Source organism: Mustela putorius, unplaced genomic scaffold (assembly GCF_011764305.1).
Source record: "Mustela putorius furo isolate JIRA1106 unplaced genomic scaffold, ASM1176430v1.1 tig00003987_pilon_pilon_pilon, whole genome shotgun sequence".
Lineage (NCBI taxonomy): Eukaryota > Metazoa > Chordata > Mammalia > Carnivora > Mustelidae > Mustela > Mustela putorius.
In genome coordinates this window covers 4,982,693-5,000,981 of record NW_025422126.1, presented here as the reverse complement: position 1 = coordinate 5,000,981, position 18,289 = coordinate 4,982,693, and the positions used below count along the sequence as shown (strand labels likewise).

Genomic DNA, 18,289 nt, shown 5'->3' with positions numbered 1-18,289 from the left:
TCTCTATATTTGCATATTCTGGACAGTTCATATAAGTGAAATGGCATATTATGTAGCTTTTTGTAACTGGCTTCTTTCACACAGCACAATGTTTTCAAGGTTCATCTTCACTGTGGCATGTCTCAGTACTTCATTCTTCTTATGGCTGGATAATATTCCCTTATATGGATAGACCACATATTGATCCATTCTTCAGTTGATAGACATTTGGATTTTTTCCACTTGACTGCTATGAATAATGGTAGTTCGGTGAACATTCATGTATAAGTTTTTTCGTGAACACATTTTCATTTCTCTTCATATATACCTATGAGTAGATTTGCAGTCATAGGGTAAGTATGTTTAACTTTGAGGAATTGTCAGACTGTTTTCTAAAGTGGCTAGATCATTTTTTTTTCCATATTTAAGTATCAGTTGATTAAAAAAATGTGTGTGTGTGTTTTATTTAAATGTTATTGGGCTTGGAAAAAAAATAAAAAAATAAATGTTATTGGGCTTGTTAGAAAATTGTATAGAGCATTGGAGGCAAAATTCAGATTTTAAAAGATTATGGAATAAGGAAATAAGTAGTAATTAGAGATTTCTATTTCCCAAATAAGTGTCAGTGAAAGGAGGGAGAGGTGGTGTGATCTAATGGAAATAGCACTAGAGTTTGGACATGGACAAACAGTTATGAACAGTGGAGAAACCAGAACAAAAAGGGTTACAAAACAGTTCTGATGTTCACTTGTCCACTCTGAGCTTCCGTATTTTATTTTGTAAAAAAAAAAAAGTACTAAAACATTTACCTCACAGTGTTGTTGCAGGGATTAAATGAGATGGAAAAAATATGAAAACACTTAACATCGTGTTTAGGCATGTGATGGCAACATGCCAAATTTACTTGAATTTGAGAGAACACGACTGATAGTGGGTAGTAGAATTCAGAAGTTTTTTGGTACTATTTTAGAACAGGGGTTGACACACTTTGCCTGTTGCTCCATTTGTGGCCTTCTAACTAAACATGGTTTTTACAATTTGAAAAGGTCATTAAATTGTCTTTTTAAGATTTTATTTATTTGGGAGAGAGAGAGAGAGAAACAGGGGGTGTGTGGTGCACCAGCAGGGTGGGGAGGGGGAGGTGGCAAAAGGAAGAGAAAAGGCTGCACTACCCACTGAGCAGGGAGCCCTACTCAGGGCTCAATCCCAGGACCCTAAGATCATGACCTGAGCCAAAGGCAGAGACTTAACGGACTGAGCCCTTAGGTGCCCCTTAAGAGATTATTTAAAGAAGAAAAATATGCCATAAAGAAAGCCTAAAATATTTATTCTCTGCCCCTTGACAGAGTAAGTTTGCGTGACTCCTCTTTAGAATATAAGAGACCTGATTTGTTTTTAGACCAAAGAGAAGCAAGTGAAGAAATTGAAAATAAGAGGATAATTGAGCCAATAAGATCATGAAGAGAACTAAATAAGAATGGGTTTCTACCATAAACACAGTTACTAGGGTCGCATACATTGGGATGGAGGAAGGCAAAAGAGGAGGAGCATTTTGAGATAAAATTGAAAGCATTCATTCTGTTTATTTAAAAAAATTTTTTAAAGATTTTATTTATTTGACAGAGAGAGACATAATGAGAGAGAGAACACGAGCAGGGGGAGTAAGAGAGAGAGAGAAGTGGGCTTCCTGCTCTGACCTGAGCTGAAGACAGACACTTAACGACTGAGCCACCCAGGCGATGCTCTGATCATTCTCTTATCAACATTTATTGTATATCTATCTACCATATGTTAGACACTATACATTTTATTTCACTTAACTTTTTAAAAATTTTCAGTGATATGCAAAACAGTATCTTCTATATATAAGATATATAAATAACCATATAGTAAACACAAATTGTCCCCTCACCCAGGTTAAGAGAGTAAGTGAACAAAGCCAATTTTAGAGATTCATCCATACTATTTTGTGTATCAGTAGTTCCCTTTTGCAGAGGTATGTTCCACTGTATGGATATTCCATGATTTTTTATCTATATGCTACTTAGTGGACGTTTGGTTGTTTGGGGCTTTTTTTGTTTTTTGTTTTGTTTTGTTTTTTTTACAATTTTTTTTTGCTGCTTATGAGTAAAGCAACTCTATGTAGATGTGTTCTACATAGAATGGGATTGGTGAGTCATGTTTAACTTTTTAAGAAACAACCAGGGACGCCTGGGTGGCTCAGTTGGTTAAGCAGCTGCCTTCGGCTCAGGTCATGATCCCAGTGTCCTGGGATCGAGTCCCACATCGGGCTCCTTGCTCAGCAGGGAGCCTGCTTCTCCCTTTGCCTCTGCCTGCCATTCTGTCTGCCTGTGCTCGCTCTCTCCCCCTCTCTCTCTCTGATAAATAAATAAAATCTTTAAAAAAAAAAAAAAAGAAAGAAAGAAACCACCAAACCATTTTGATAGTGATGGTATAACTTTACATTCCCATCAGTGGTATATAAACATTCTCCACGTATCTGCCAGCAGTTGGTTTGGGTAGTCTTTTCAGTTTTTGTTTTTCTAGTGAGTATGTCCTGGTGTCTCACTGAGGTTTTAGTTATCATATCCTGATGATGAGTATGTTGAGTATTTGTTCATATGCTTTTGCGCCGTTCTTTTATTTTCTTCAGGGAATCACAGGCTATAACCCCCAAGGCAAATCTGACTTGCTTACCACCTGTATTTGTAGATCTATGGCAGCTTTCATGCTGCAAGAGCAAAGTGAACTACAGTAGTCCCCCCTTGTCCTCGGTTTCTCTTTTGGTGGTTTCAGTGCAGTCAGGAAGCAGCTGATGCTCCTTCTAACTTTTCCTCATAAGAAAAAGTTGTGGCTATGTCATGATGCCTATGTCTTTCACAGCTCTTAATCTCATCACATAGATCTTTTGTCATTTTTATCACTAAAAGGGTGAATATAGTAATTTTTAAGAAAGCACATTCACATAGCTTATTTTATTATTGTTGTTATTCTCTTACTGTGCCTAATTTATAAATTAATCTTTGTCATAGTTATGTACTTAAAGGGAAAAACATAGTGTATATATAGGATTTAGTACTATCTTCAGTTTCAGGCATCCACAGGGGGTCTTGGAACATAACCCTGTGGATAAGCAGGGGGACCACTATAATTATGACAGAGACTATATGGCATGCAAAGCCTAAAATATTATTTCTGTAGCTCTTTCATTGGAAAGGAAAAGTAATCAGTGCACCTAATGGTTCAGCTTTAAATAGAACACATGCTCATATAATAATTTTAGTTCAATCCATAATCTGTGTTTATAATAAAACTAGATGGGCAGGTTGGGAGATAAGGAGGTAGAAGGATGTGGGATTGAGCTAAATTTTTATCTTCCATATTAGAAAGTCAAAAGATAATGCCTGAAAACTGAGGAGGGGATCAAGATGTGAGAGAAATATAAGCACATTATTTGGAACTCTAGAGGTAATTCCATAAGAATCAAGGGCAGGAGTTGAGAGTAGTTGCCTCTGGGAAAAGAAAAATACGGGGGTCTGTGTGAGGGACTCATTTTTGTAATAGAACTCTCTAATTCTTTAAATTCTATGAATGTGAAATGTTAATTTAAAAATCACTTTTGGGGAGCCTCGGTAGCTCCCAGGTAGGTTAAGCATTAAACTCTTGATTTCGGCATAGGTAATGATCTCAGAGTTGTGGGACTGAGCCCTGCATTAGGCTCTACGCTCTCTACACTCAATGGAAAGTCTGCTTCTCTCTCTCTCTCTGCCCTTCCCTGAGCTCGCTTTCTCTCTCTCTCTCTCTCTCTCTAAAATACATCTTTTTTTAAAAATAAAAAAACTTTTAAAAAAAGAGCATGTAGTGAGTGATGGGATTTATCATACCATTGCTTTGCTGTCCCCCAAAGCAGTCATGAATTGACTAAATGTGGAATCCTTCTTGTCAAGTGGTAAGGGATGCCAATGGGCAGCTGATAGATTGGAAGATGAATAGAGGTGGTTTTAGATTGTTGCTCTGATGATCAGGTTTAGTCAGACCTCAAGAAGACAGATGCATAGTTACTAAAGGGAAACTGAGATTATGGAGTTAGAACAGTTTAAAATAATAAGAAGGCCAAACTGGCTGGAGGGTGCTCAGAGTAGTTTGACAATAAAGATCATTAGAACCGAGCTGTTGGAGAGAGGAAGCTTTTCGTGTATTCCATTATTGGTATAGGTCAGATATTGACAATAACGAATGAGTCAAACAGGCTGGCTATAAGAATAATCAACAGCCAAAAATATAATAAACTTTTAAAAAATACTAAACTTGGGATGCCTGGCTGGCTCATTTGGAAGAACATGCAATGCTTGATCTCGGGGTCCTGAGTTTGAGCCCCATGATAGGTGTAGAGATTACTAAAAAAAATAAAAACCAAACTTTATTATGTGAGCATGTAACATTATATACATATATGTGATTATTTTACATTGAAATTGGAAAAAAAAAAACCTTAATTATAAATTCTTGGCTTTGAAATCAATTCCTTTGATTTAGCTAAAATCTTGATACTTGTACTTCTCTACCAAGTTATCAGTACCAGATGATTTATATTTGATGGGCATTACAGCATTCATTTTTTAAAACCATTTGAGAATAAAATTTAGTTTTTATTCAGTTTCATAACAAAATAACTGTTCACAAACATGGCTGCCTTTATTTCCAAAGACAGAATCTTGGCACAGTATTTTTTGAAGTTGGATTTTATTTCTAAGATACTCTTAAAATTTAAGATATTCAAGCGTATTTAAGCTTAAATATTGTACAACGCTGCATTAACTTCCATATTATACTTTCAGTATAAACTGAGTAAAGCAAAATGAACAGTGTTGGTTTTCATAACATTTGAAATCCAAAAAGTCTTTTTGCGATGTTGGTCTTTAGCTCTACAGTTTTAGAAATGTATTTCATGCCATCACTTTGATGTCTGGAAATCCTATTTCAGCATAAAAAATATAGAAAAGTAGGATAGATGGTTCTTTGCCAAATAAATTTTCCAAAGATATAATCAAAAGAATGAATAAATTGAATCTCATATTGTATGATTCCTTGTGAATGCACTTGCAGATAAGTAATTAAATGCTTTATGTAGTCTATAATGTCAACTAAAATAGTCCTGTATTTGATCAACACTTGCTGGTGATCTGAGGCTGGGATTTCTCCTTCGAAAACATAAACCAGGTGACTTCTTTTAATTCAAGCAAAAAGGTTTAACACCACACACAGTTTGATACCCCCTAGTATTCATGTAGCAATAACAGGTTGCAATACTGCTTATCCATTATCAAACAAAACTTTGACCACAGGAGTTTAATTAATTTATATGTTAATTATATATATGTGTTGTTTGATTTTTAGTGTTTTAGATGAAATAACCAAGACAGTGTGTTTATGGTTCTTTGTCTTGGCAAAATGTTGCCACTTTGAATTTAAATTTTGAAACACGTCTATTGTCAACAAAAAGACATCATCCATTGTTATCAGTCTTTTTTTTTTTTTTTAAAGATTTTATTTATTTATTTGAGAGTGAGAACACAGGAGCAGGGCAGAAGAAGAGAGAGAAGCAGACTCTCCTGCTGAACAGGGAGCCTGAAGTACGCTTGATCCCAGGACTGTGGGATCATGACCCAAACTGAAGACACATGTTTAACCAACTGAGCCACACGGGCACCCCTGTTATCAGTCTTTAATAAACTTTTTAAAACATTTCTCAGTTTGGAGAAATACCATTTCCCAGGATGCCTGAGTGACTGAGTCACTTAGACATCTGCCTTCAGCTCAGGTCATGAACCCAGAGTCCAGAGACAGAGCCCTGTATCAGTTTCTTGCTCAGCAGAGAGCCTGCTTCTCCCTCTGCCTGCCTTTCCCTCTGTCTCCTATTCCCCTGCTTGTGCTCACTCTCTTTCTCTGTCTGACAAATATATAAATAAAATCTTTAAAAAAGAAAAAGAAATACCATTTCCTTGATTTGTTTGCTATGAGCATCTCCAAAAGTTTTTCACTCACATAAAAATTTCACTGATGCTCTAAATAAACACAGCTGTCAAGAGTTGTTTTTATTTGTGTTCTTCTCAGCTACAAAGAAAAATATCACAAATTGTTTAACATTTTTATTCAGCTCACCTTGTAAGTTTGTAGCCATACCACTAACATTAGGAACAACTATAATTTTTAATTAGACCTACATATGCAAATGTTTATGATTCACAAATTCTGTTGCATTCTTTAATAAATGTTGCCATTTATAAGAGACTTTGATACTTTATAAAGTTTTTTATCTTAAATATTTGATTTTATGGGGCACCTGGGTGGCTCAGTGGGTTAAAGCCTCTGCCTTCGGCTCAGGTCATGATCCCAGGGTCCTGGGATCAAGCCCACATCGGGCTCTCTGCTCAGTAGGGAGCCTGCTTCCACCTCTCTCTCTGCCTGCTTCTCTGCCTACTTGTAATCTCTATCAAATAAATAAATCTTAAAAAATATATATTTGATTTTATGTCACAAGAGTACCACTTATTTTACTTGGATTTAAAAAACAAACCCTATTTAAAATAGGTATCTTTATGTTTATTCCATTTTTATCATGCATCTTTTCTACTAAGTAATTATAATCCTATTGTACTTCGTTTCATAATGCTGTCTTTGACAGTCACACTTTCTTTGCCTTATGAGCAATTAGGGATATTCTCTTCCACAAAGAAATACGCGTTCTGACATTTCTTTTGAAAATCATGGGGCTCTAGTTCTTTCTTGGATGCAAGAAATATTTTACTTTCCTCTTCATTCTAATGTGAGAGAGACCATAGCCCACAAAATCCCAAAGATAGGGAATAGTATAAACTCTATACACAAAAATTTGTTGATTTAGGTGAAATCAATCGATTCTTCGAAAACCACAAACTACCAAAAATCACTCAAGATAAAATATATAACCTGACTAGACTTGTAACTATTAAAGAATTGCTTTTGCAGTTTAAATCCTTCCAAAAAAGAAATCTCTAAGCTCTAAGAAATCTCTAAATCTCTAAGCCAAGATAATTTCACTGGTGAATTCTTGCAGTCATTTAAAAAAAAAGAGGTAACACCGATTTCCACAAACTTTTCCAGAAAATAGAACAGGAGAAAATACTTTTTGACTTATTTTATGAGGCTTACAGTACCCTGATAGCAAAATAGAGGACAGTTTAAGATCTAGACCTAAAAATAAACCTAAAAATCCTCAAAAAAATATTAGCAAGTTGAGTCCAGTAGTATATAAAAAGAGTAATGAGACCATGTCCACCTGGGGTCTGTACCAGCAATGCAAGGCTATCTCAGTCTTTGAAAGTCAACCAATGTGATAAGCCATGTTAACAATAGAATACTACCAAGTCAGTAAAAAGGCATGAACTGCTGATACACGCACCATGTTGATGAATCTGAGAGGCCTTATTCTTTTTTTTTTAATTTAATTTCTTTCCAGTGTAACAGAATTCATTGTTTGTGCGCCACACCCAGTGCTCCATGCAATACATGCCCTCCATAATACCCACCACCAGGCTCCCCCAACCTCCTGCCCTCCACCCCTTCAAAACCCTCAGATTGTTTTTCAGAGTCCATAGTCTCTCATGGTTCATCTCCCCCTCCAATTTCCCTCAACTCCCTTCTCCTCTCCATCTCCCCATGTCCTCTGTGTTATTTCTTATGCTCCACAAATAAGTGAAACCATATGATACTTGACTCTATCTGCTTGACTTATTTCACTCAGCATAATCTCTTCCAGTCTGGTCCATGTTGCTACAAAAGTTGGGTATTCATCCTTTCTGATGGAAGCATAATACTCCATAGTGTATATGGACCACATCTTCCTTATCCATTCATCCGTTGAAGGGCATTTTGGTTCCTTCCACAGTTTGGCAACCGTGGCTATTGCTGCTATGAACATTGGAGTACAGTATCTTTGGGGTAAATACCCAGTAGTGTAAATGCAGGTCATAGGGAAGCTCTATTTTTAATTTCTTAAGGAATCTCCACACTGTTCTCCAAATTGGCTGCACCAACTTGCATTCCCACCAACAGTGTAAGAGGGTTCTCCTTTCTCCACATTGAGAGGCCTTATTCTGAGTGAAAGAAGCCCATCTCAAAAGGTTACATACTATATAGTTACATTTGTATGACATTTTCAAAAAGCTAGAACTATAATGGTTGAGAATAGATCAGCTGTTGCTAGGGATTAAAGGTGAGGAGAGAGTATGGCTACAGAGGGATAGTCCCAGGGAGTTTTTTGGGTTAATGGAGTTATTCTCTATCTTGATTATGGTGGTGGTTACATGCATCTATCGATAGGTTAAAATTTATAAAAATGTATAAACACAAAAATATCCATTTTTTTGTAAGATAGTAAAATTTTTAAAAGCCTGGCAGACCAAGTGAGATGATAAATAATAGTTATCACTCTGCCTCATTAGGACCTGGCTGGGGACTTTTCAGATCGGAACATGTGCCCTGACCAAAGCCACTAGTCTGCTTCAGCTAATTTTTGCCACATTGAAATGGAGATCTAGCTCCATTAGAGTTTCTGAATTTTTAAGAGAACCAGAATTCCAAAATTTTACGTAAACTCTGGTATTTTAAATAATACCATTTAAATAATTAAATAACTTTTAAATTTTTTTAAATGCCATGTTGGCCAGCATAAGTCTGAAAAATAGGCATACTAATGTGCTATCATTCTTACTGATAGATGTTGTAGTCAGTGATTGTAGGCAGCTTAGTGCTAAAGAGAGCCTTGAGTTTTTGAGAAGAATGGTAAATGTCCCTAGGGTTGCTCTATTATGGATGTGAGAATCTTGTGGTAAATTTGTGGTATTTGTGGATGGCATGGGTTTCTGAAAAGATGTGAAATCTTTAGGTGACAGAATGATGGTCTAGGAAAGCAGCAGAAAGGCACTTCCTTTATCCTGGCTAGTAAAAGAAATAGTTTCCATTACAGAAGACTTTGGAAAAATTGGGGCATTTTAAGAAAGAGATGTTCAGTTGAAGTGGTAAAGTAGTTTGTATAAATAGAAATCCTACAGGGCTCCATAAAGAGGTTGGCAGAGGAGTGAGCACAAGAGTGAACATGATTGGGGGAGGGGAGCATGACTGAGGTGGACAAGAATGATGGTCTGGAAGATGAATATAGGAGTATTTTGGGTGAAAGCAGAGGGGTTAGGAGTGGCAATCCCTTGAACTTGTAGGAATTGCTGGAACAGTATTTTATACCTTTAAAGTTTGACTCAAGCTCTTCCCTCTGCCTGGTATGTTTTACCTCAGTCTCCTCTCCCTCAGCCTTACCTATACCATTCATATTTAAGATTCCAAATCCAGATGTTTATGTTTCACTTCTGGAAACCGTGGCACTCCTTCCTCACCTCTGCCCCAGTTTCAGACCCCTTTTTCTCTTACTGCCTGATACACACCCTTATCTCAGAGTGAACCATTTTATTTTTATTTATTTATTTATTTATTTTAAGATTTTATTTATTTATTTGACAGAGAGAAATCACAAGTAGATGGAGAGGCAGGCAGAGAGAGAGAGAGGGAAGCAGGCCCCTGCTGAGCAGAGAACCCGATGTGGGACTCGATCCCAGGACCCTGAGATCATGACCTGAGCCGAAGGCAGTGGCTTAACCCACTGAGCCACCCAGGCGCCCAGAGTGAACCATTTTAAATTAAAATTTGTCTCTTTAAGGTCCTCTACAAGATACCGCCATCCTCTGGGTCAGGCTCCATGTTTTATTCATCTCTTTGCCTCAGGCAGGTAGCACAGAGCCTGGCACTAAGCTAGTATCAACAGATATTTGTTAATTGAGTAGAGGAGTTAGGCTGGCACATGTTTTGATTGTAAGATTGGCCTGGCAGGTACCTGGACTTACTTATCTCTTTAAGGTCACTGGTAGTATAGGCCTATGATCTGTTTTGTGATTGGTTTGGATCTGCTTAGAGAAAAAGCAAAACTCAGTAGCCAGACAGCAAGTCATTGTTAAGGCCATGGACATATGCCTTTATTCTCAGTGTCTTCTTTGTTTATAAAATATAGAGGCAGTTTTTTGGGAAATGATGAATGGTAAGGGAATACTTTCTGACATTTATATTAGGCAGCCAGGACTTTATGTGATGCTATTATAGTGATCACTACAGAGAATATTTATCCTACTGCATTCCTGTCATTTGTCTTTGTAAAAAAATCTTGGTGGTGAATAGATTTAAAGGACTTTATGTTAACTGTTCAAGAACAAAATTCTCATCAAGACCCAAGTATATTTTATTGAGTCTGGACCTTGGCAGTTTCTCTGCACAAATTATCCCATTGACCTTTCGAGAGACATCTTGAAATATCTAACTTCAACCTTTCATCTTTGTTTTAGCCCCTTCATCATTATTTGACTTGGGCTGCTGGAACAATGCCTTCTGATTTCTCCCTCATTGTAATAGAACTTTCAACACCATTACTCTTTCTTTTGCAGTGTATTCTTCAACTTCTTTCCTAAAGTTTTGCTTTAGACTCTATTTTTTTAGGCTTTGTTCTTCCATTAGGCTTTTCAGAGGACTGGAGAGCCATTTAATAGAGAACCTGAACTCACAGGATGAGATGATAAAATAAACTTCAAGTGATTTCTTTTCATATTAATGTTTCTTCTTCTTTACCCTGTCTATATCCAGCATAGAACTAGGACCTTATTTTTCTTAAATAACCAACAATAAGGATGTAGAAGGTGTTGTTATTCTCTTATTCATCAGACATAATAATTAGACATTATTAAGCATTAAAGGCTTGTATGCCAAGTGTTTATTGTGCTGATTAGCCCATACAAAAATGAAAAAGACAAGTGCATGCCTTCAAGGAATTAACCTAATCAGGGTAGTGAATAAACTAAAGTTACAAATAACTCCTATAAGCTTTCTCAAAAAATCTTCAAATAGAATAATATACTTTCCTGATGGAGTTATATCATCACATGAGCTTCCCCATGTGAGCAACTTAGCATACCTTATGGCCTTTAGTAAAGAGTTCAATAAACGGGGGTTATATTGTTGGGTAGACACAGAAGAAGTGGAAACGTAAAGAAGGTAGTGGCCATGACATCTCTACCTGGGCACAGAGAAGTTTTCGCAGGGACGCCTGGTAACTTACTCGATTAAGCATCTGCCATCAGCTTAGGGATCAAGCCATAAGTCTGGCTCTCTGCTCAATGGGTAGTCTCTTCTCCCTCTGTCTACCTACTCCTACCCCCCGCTTATGTTCTCTTTCTCAAATAAATAAAAATCTTTAAAGAATTAAAAACAAATTTTCACAAAGAAAGTAATACTGGAAGAAATTGCATATACAAGGCCTTAGGGAATGAAATGTAAGGTACATTGAGAGAATCTTAAGTGATTGGTATATCTGGGAGAGAGGAATGGAGGAGGAGAGCAAAGTAAGAGATGAGGCTTCTGCAGGAATTTGAACTTGATCCTACAAGGAATGGGGACTATTCATTTATATTAAGCAGGGAGTCTTAAAATTAGTCAATGCAGGGACGCCTGGGTGGCTCAGTTGGTTAAGCAGCTGCCTTCGGCTCAGGTCATGATCCCAGCATCCTGGGATCAAGTCCCACCCACATCAGGCTCCTTGCTCGGCGGGGAGCCTGCTTCTCCCTCTGCCTCTGCTGCCACTCTGCCTGCCTGTGTGCTCGTGCTCTCGCTCGCTCGCTCTCTCTCTCTCTCTCTCTGATAAATAAATAAATAAATAAATAAATAAATAAATAAAAGCTTTAAAAAAATAGTCAATGCAGAAGAAAATTTATGGTATATTACATGTATGTCTCTTTCAGGTCTCACTTGCCCTGGAGCCTCTGTCAGAAACTTATGATAGCTACAACCCTCTTCCATCCACCAATGTGAAAGAAAATGTGCTTTTATCTGAGCAGGAATTCAGAGAATATACTGAACCCAGCAGTAGCCAGTTTCTGGTTCCATCAAGGCCCCATAGGATGCCTACCACCAAAATTGATGGACAAGAGTTAGCAGCTAACAGTAGTAGATCAACCACTCCAAGGTAACCAGTCACCAGTCTTTCAGCTAACTCCCACTTCATAATTTCTGTTTTTTATTTGTGTTTGGATGAAATACTGAAAATAGTCGTTCATTCAGCAACTATTAAGTACCCACTGTGTGCCTGGTCTAGTAACAAGTACTAGGCATAGAAATTAATAAGACACAATTCTTGTCTTTGGGGACTGCTCACAATCTGGTGGGGAGGCCATTGTACAGATAAATAAGTATAACTAAGTCATATACAGATGCCATGATAAATGCCCATGAGGGAAAAAGAGGGAAAGGGCAGTAGTTCATGAAACAGGATGGAGTAAGAGCAATAAGTTAGTTTGTTTTTTTTTAAGATTTTATTTATTTATTTGACAGAGGGAGAGCACAGGCAGGCAGAGCGGCAAAGGGAGGGAGAAGAGAGAGGCAAAGGGAGGGAGAAGCAGGCTCCCTGCGGAGCCAGATGCGGGGCTAGATTCCAGGACTCTGGAATCACAACCTGAGCCAAAGGCAGATGCTTAACTGACTGAGCCACCCAGGCACCCCTAGATTTTTATTTTAAATAATTACAAAGCATTTGCTTTGTGTTGGGCTCTGCACTAAGTTCTTTCTCTTTTTTCAGGATTTATTTATTTGAGAGAGAGAGGACACACACTTGCATGTGCACAAGTGAGGGGAGGGGCAGAGGGAGAGAATCTTCAAGCAGACTCCCTGCTGAGCACAGAGCCCAACATGGGGTTCAAGCTTATGACTTGAGATCATGACCTGGGCCGAAACCAAGAGTCAGACACTTAACTGACTGAGCCACCCAGGTGCCCCAGCTGAGCTCTCTATTTCATTGTCTCACTTCAGCCACAACCATACAACTGTAGATAAAACATGTATTTATTTCATTTGGGAGATGAAAAACAGATTTACAAAGTCGAAGCAGTTTACGCTGCTATAAACTACTGATACACTTTCTGTCTCTGACAAAGTGAAATGTTACCACAGTAGGTAATATATTGCTAAAGTTCTCCTTTATTTTATAACAGGGGAAAGGACCACTTGTACTTTACAGAGAACTCTGATACAATAAAGGACTCTTTCTTCGGACTACAACACCATCTTAATTCAGGACGGAGTTTAGAGTCTATGACTCTGAAAGGCAAGGCCCCAAGGAAGCAGATGTCCCTTCTTAACAGTTCTGAATTCCAGCCTCAAATTAGGACAGTGGCCAGGAGTCACAGCGACTCATGCATTCTTTCTTCAAACAACCCCCCTACCAAGGACCTTCTTTCAGGTATGTATGTATTTGTGACAAGACTAAGCTATATTTATTGGGATTACTCTGCTTGTCAGCCGGTCTTCAAAGAGAACCGAGACTTCTGTTTGAAATAAATAACCAAATAAAAGTGAGTGATCTCACTAAAGTTCTGAATTGCTCACCATTTAGAGGCAGCTCTTTTAAACCAGTAAGTTACTTCTAAATAAATACTAGGTACTTAAAATTGTATGTTTAGGGAAGGAGCCATTTAAAATGAACCTGGATATGGGGGGAAAGTTTATCATAGAGAAATATTATTCTTTATTTTTTTCCCAAATAATTCAAGGCAAATATAGTTTTTATCCCATCAGGAGATTTACTTGCACTCCTGTGCAGACGCTTGTACCAAATCTGCTTCATGTCCTGAAAATTCTTGGTCTCAGTGGGAACCTTCATTGCATACCAACTGCTGATCTTAAGTCTGGGAATTAAATATGACTTACAGCTAAGCAGAAGTAGAAAGGTGTCAGTTTACTTGTATAAGGGCTTAAACTGAAATAAATCCAAATAGGATTATTTAGAGGTGATATTATAAAAGCAATTGAGATGCCTTATGTTATGTGTAATGCTCAACCATTTATCTCCGTGACATCAGGAGCATGATGGGGATTTGTCTCCATCCTCACTAGTAAATTTCCGAAGTAGAGTATCTGCAGCATTAGTAGAAAAATCTCTAAAATAACTATTTGGGTACAAAATTTACGTTAGTAAGGATTTTTTTTTTCATGAAGAAAGACATTCTGTTCATTTTTTTTTTTTCAACTGAAATGTCTGTGATCCTCTGTTTTTGAAAATATACTCTGATTATAATCTTTTTTATTTTTTAAATTTTATTTAAATTCACTTATTTAACATATAGTGTATTATTAGTTTCATAGGTAGAATTCAGTGATTTATCAATTGCATTTAGCATCCGGTGCTCATTACATCAAGTGCCCTCCCTAATGCCCATCACCCAGGTTACCCCATCCCCCCCCAGCTCCCCTCCAGCAACCTTTAATTTGTTTCCTATAGTTAAGAGTCTCTTAGATAGTGTATTAATTTTAACCTTCAGGGCAATCCTAGGCTACATTAACAAGAACAAATTGTTCCATTTTACTATACTGCTTGTACTTGTAAGCTCACACCTGCAATATTTTGCTTAGGTACCAGACTTTGAGAAAGATTATTTGTTCACTCATTAAGCAGTTACTTATTTAGTACCTATCAAATGTCTGGCATTCTTCTAGGTTTCAGGAATACAGTAATTTAAATGAAAACAAAAATTTCTGCCCTATGGATCTTATATCCTAGATGGGAAGACCAATGATAAACTGGATAAATAAGTAACTATGTAGTGTTAGATGGTGATAATGGCAGTTGGAAAAAAAAATGAAGTAGGGCACATAAGAGGATGTTAGTTTTACATAGGTTGGCAAAGGAAAACCTCATTAAGAAGGTAATATGGAGTAAAGATCTAAAGAAAATGAGTTCCTTTTAAGGAAAATAACTACGTTTATGAAAGGATTACTAAGAGATATTTATCTTCACAAGAGGCTACCATTTAGTGAGCATTCATTGTATGCTAACTACTATGCCAAGTGCCTTATACACATAATCTTACAAAAACCAAGTGAGGTAGGGATTGTTACCACCATTCTTTTTTTTCTTTTTCTTTTTTTTTTTTTTTAAAGATTTTATTTGTTTATTTGACAGACAGAGGTCACAAGTAGGCAGAGAGGCAGGCAGAGAGAGAGAGAGAGGGAAGCAGGCTCCCTGCCGAGCAGAGAGCCCGATGCGGGACTCGATCCCAGGACCCTGAGATCATGACCTGAGCTGAAGGCAGCGGCTTAACCCACTGAGCCACCCAGGCGCCCTGTTACCACCATTCTAAAATGAAAACACAAGCTCAGAATTAGGAAGCTCCTGTCCTATCAAAGTGGAAGCTGCTCTTCAGCTCCAGTTAGACTCTAAGGTAAGGTCCTCTACTTTATCCTACTGTAAGTTCATTGTTTACCTAAGCCAGCCTTTTTTTTTTTTCTTTTTTCTTTTTTTCTTTTTTTCTTTTTTTCTTTTTTCCTTAAATCAAGACTTTGCTGGCCAACTGTTGAGGTCAAACAAAATATGACAAGTACAGCCCACGGACTGCCAGTGTGCAGCCTCTTCCCTGAGAGTTATGAGGATCAATTGGCTTACAGATGTAACAAGACAGATTATGACTCAGTCTGAGTTAATAATAACACCTGTGCAGAATGGGAAAGGACAGCTTCAAGAGGTAGTGGATTCTCTATCGCTGGAAAAGAGGAGCTAGCTAACCATCCTGTCAGGACTTTTACAGATTGTATTGAATCATCAAATGGACAGATAGGATCTTTTAAGATCCCTTCCAGCCACAAAACACTGGAAGACTAAGTCGCTCATACTAGTAAGTAGGTCTAGAGCTGAGATTGTGAGAGGGATCTAACAAATACTTAAATATCTTCTTGGTCTTTATTGGACTGACATGACACCAGAAAAGGGGTACAGGGCTGAATTAGTGAACCAGCTAGTATTGATGAAACAAACTACACATCCTGCTTTTGAGAATTGGGTTTGGAATAGATAGCAAGGAGTTGGACCAAAAACCAGAAGCTGCACATCTTCTTGTGTTTAACAGGAGCTGTGCCCATGGCATGTGCGTAATAAACAAGGGAAACATTTGTCCTAAACCCACCTGGGTGCCTTCTTTGTGTTCAGGGAGTGATTATTGAGTTGAAGTACAGGTTGATGCCATGACAGCTCTTAGAGTGTAGGTACCAGCTTCCCTTGAGAAGGGAAGGTCAGAAGTTTTTTTGTTACCATGCCTCAAACTTTAGAAAAGCTTTTCCAAGAATGGCTGTTTCAACAGCCAGACCACTTGGAGGCTAGTGGATGGACCACCTGTGCTCAAATTTGTCCTACTTGTTTTCCTCAATGTTTATTTCCTTTTTAAAACCTGCTTTTGGAAAGTATCTTAAGTACTTTTTACCATTTAGATGTAAATGACTGTTTAAGTCCCTTTTGAAATATTACCAGTCCCAGAGGAATTTTTTTTTTTTAATGAGATAAAAACTTCAAGCCCAATTTAATTCAAGAAGTAACTTTTGAGTGAGTCAAAACAAAACACTAGTCTTTTAGATCAGTCATTGTTTTGAGTATTGGGGTTGCAGTGATAAATAAAATATAGTCTTTGACCTTAAGGAATTCAGTCTAGTAAAGGAAACTGACTCTAAAGCAGATACAGTACAATTATGTCTGATATAAGCAACAGTGGAAGAACATTTTATTAAATGCCTGATATATACTAGGGACTGTATGAGACACTGATGATACAAAAATCAACAAGGACCAATCCCTTGTCTCAAAGTTAATTGGATGAAATAGACAATTATAATACCGAGTGATAAATTATTTGATAGAATTAAATACCCAGAGCTTTGAGAATACGAAGGAAGTGTTGTGTTTAAGGAGTTGAAGATAGTTGGGTATGGTTAAGGTACCAAGGATATTATCTCTCCAAAAACATTTTGAGTATTGATAGAAAAGCCGGTTTTCCTCATGGTCCTGAAGTCAAGTGAGGTTTATTATCAACACAGCTTGTTATTATCCACTTTACTCATAAAACATTTGAATGTGCCCACCTCGTTTGAGGAACTTTATATTGAGTAAAGCCAAGAGCCAACTAGAAACTAAAAGAAGGTTTCTGGTCACATAGCAATCTTCAGCCAAATTTCTAATGCTAGCAAGACCATGTTTTCCTTACCCTTTCTCATTGAGTAAACAAGATAGCCATTTTTTGGCTGAATCTCAGAGATTAAAAAGAAAAAAAAAAAAACGGGCGCCTGGGTGACACAGTTGTTTAAGCATCTGCCTTCGGCTTCGGTTTTGATCCCCAGACCCTGGCTTCCTACTTATTGGGGAGTCTGCTTCTCCCTCTTCCTCTGCTGCTTCACCTGCTTGTGCTCTCTCTCTCTCTGTCAAATAAATAAATAAAATCTTAAATAAAAAATACAATGAATTCTGAATGAATTTGTGCAGCCATTATTTACATAGAAATAAGTTAATGTATATTAAGTGAAAAACAATTTTAAAACGGTATACATGTTTTTGCAAAAGAGGAAATCTATATATAAATACATGTATATTTATGCATAGATTTTAAAAACTATAACAATATTCCAGAGTAGTAGCATTAATGGACATACTAGTTTTCTGTTGCTGCATGACAAATTACCACAAATTTAATAGGTTAAAACAACATCCATTTATTAGCTCACAGTTCTGTGGCTCAGAAGTCCAACAAGGTATGGTTAGGTTTTCTGCTTAAGGTATCGGATATCAACCAAGCTAAATTCTCATCTGTAAGTGCTGGGGGAAAATGCAGTCCCAATTTCATTCTTGTTGACTAAATTCAGTTCCTTGCAGTTATAGGACTGAGGTCCCATTTCCTTGCTATCAGCTGCAAGCCACTGTTAGCTTCCTAAAGGCCACCTGCATCTCTTTCCATGTGGTCCCTTCCATCTTCAAGACAGTGATGATACATTAAATCTTTCTCGTGCTTCAAATCTCTTTTGTCATAACCTGCAAATGGCCAGAGAAAACTCTGCTAAAAGGTTTGGACTACCAAAATGATCTCCCTATCTTAAGATTGACTGATTTGGAACTGATTTTACATCTGTAAAATCCCTTTAAAGCAGTACCTTTAGATGAGTGTTTTAATCAGAGAGAAGATATATGAGTCGGGAATCTTGGGGAGAACTATCTTAGAATTCTGAATGGTTGATCTTTATTTTCTTTTAATTTAGTTGTATTGTCAATGAATATGTGATATTTCAGTTTTTTGTTTTTTTTGTTTTTTTTTTTTACTTTGTAAGCTATATTTTGAATTCTTTGTACTAACAAATGTTAGATGTTTATGGATCTTCT

The 18,289-nt window shown here is 37.3% G+C and overlaps 1 protein-coding gene across 13 annotated transcripts in view; it reads left to right on the top strand.

The window, feature by feature from the left end:
- The window catches only part of C2CD3 (C2 domain containing 3 centriole elongation regulator), a 147,695-nt gene that overhangs the window by 10,987 nt on the left and 118,419 nt on the right, over window positions 1-18,289 (top strand). For 11 of the 13 annotated variants that reach the window (XM_013064298.2, XM_045071359.1, XM_004768069.3 and 8 more), the window contains exons 4-5: window positions 11,850-12,073; window positions 13,095-13,342. In XM_013064298.2, coding sequence (XP_012919752.1) covers window positions 11,850-12,073; window positions 13,095-13,342 — 472 coding nt within the window. Of the gene's footprint in view, window positions 1-11,849; window positions 12,074-13,094; window positions 13,343-15,226; window positions 15,321-15,619; window positions 15,771-18,289 lie in introns of those variants that run through there. The other 2 variants (XM_013064301.2, XM_013064302.2) reach the window with 2 other exon arrangements.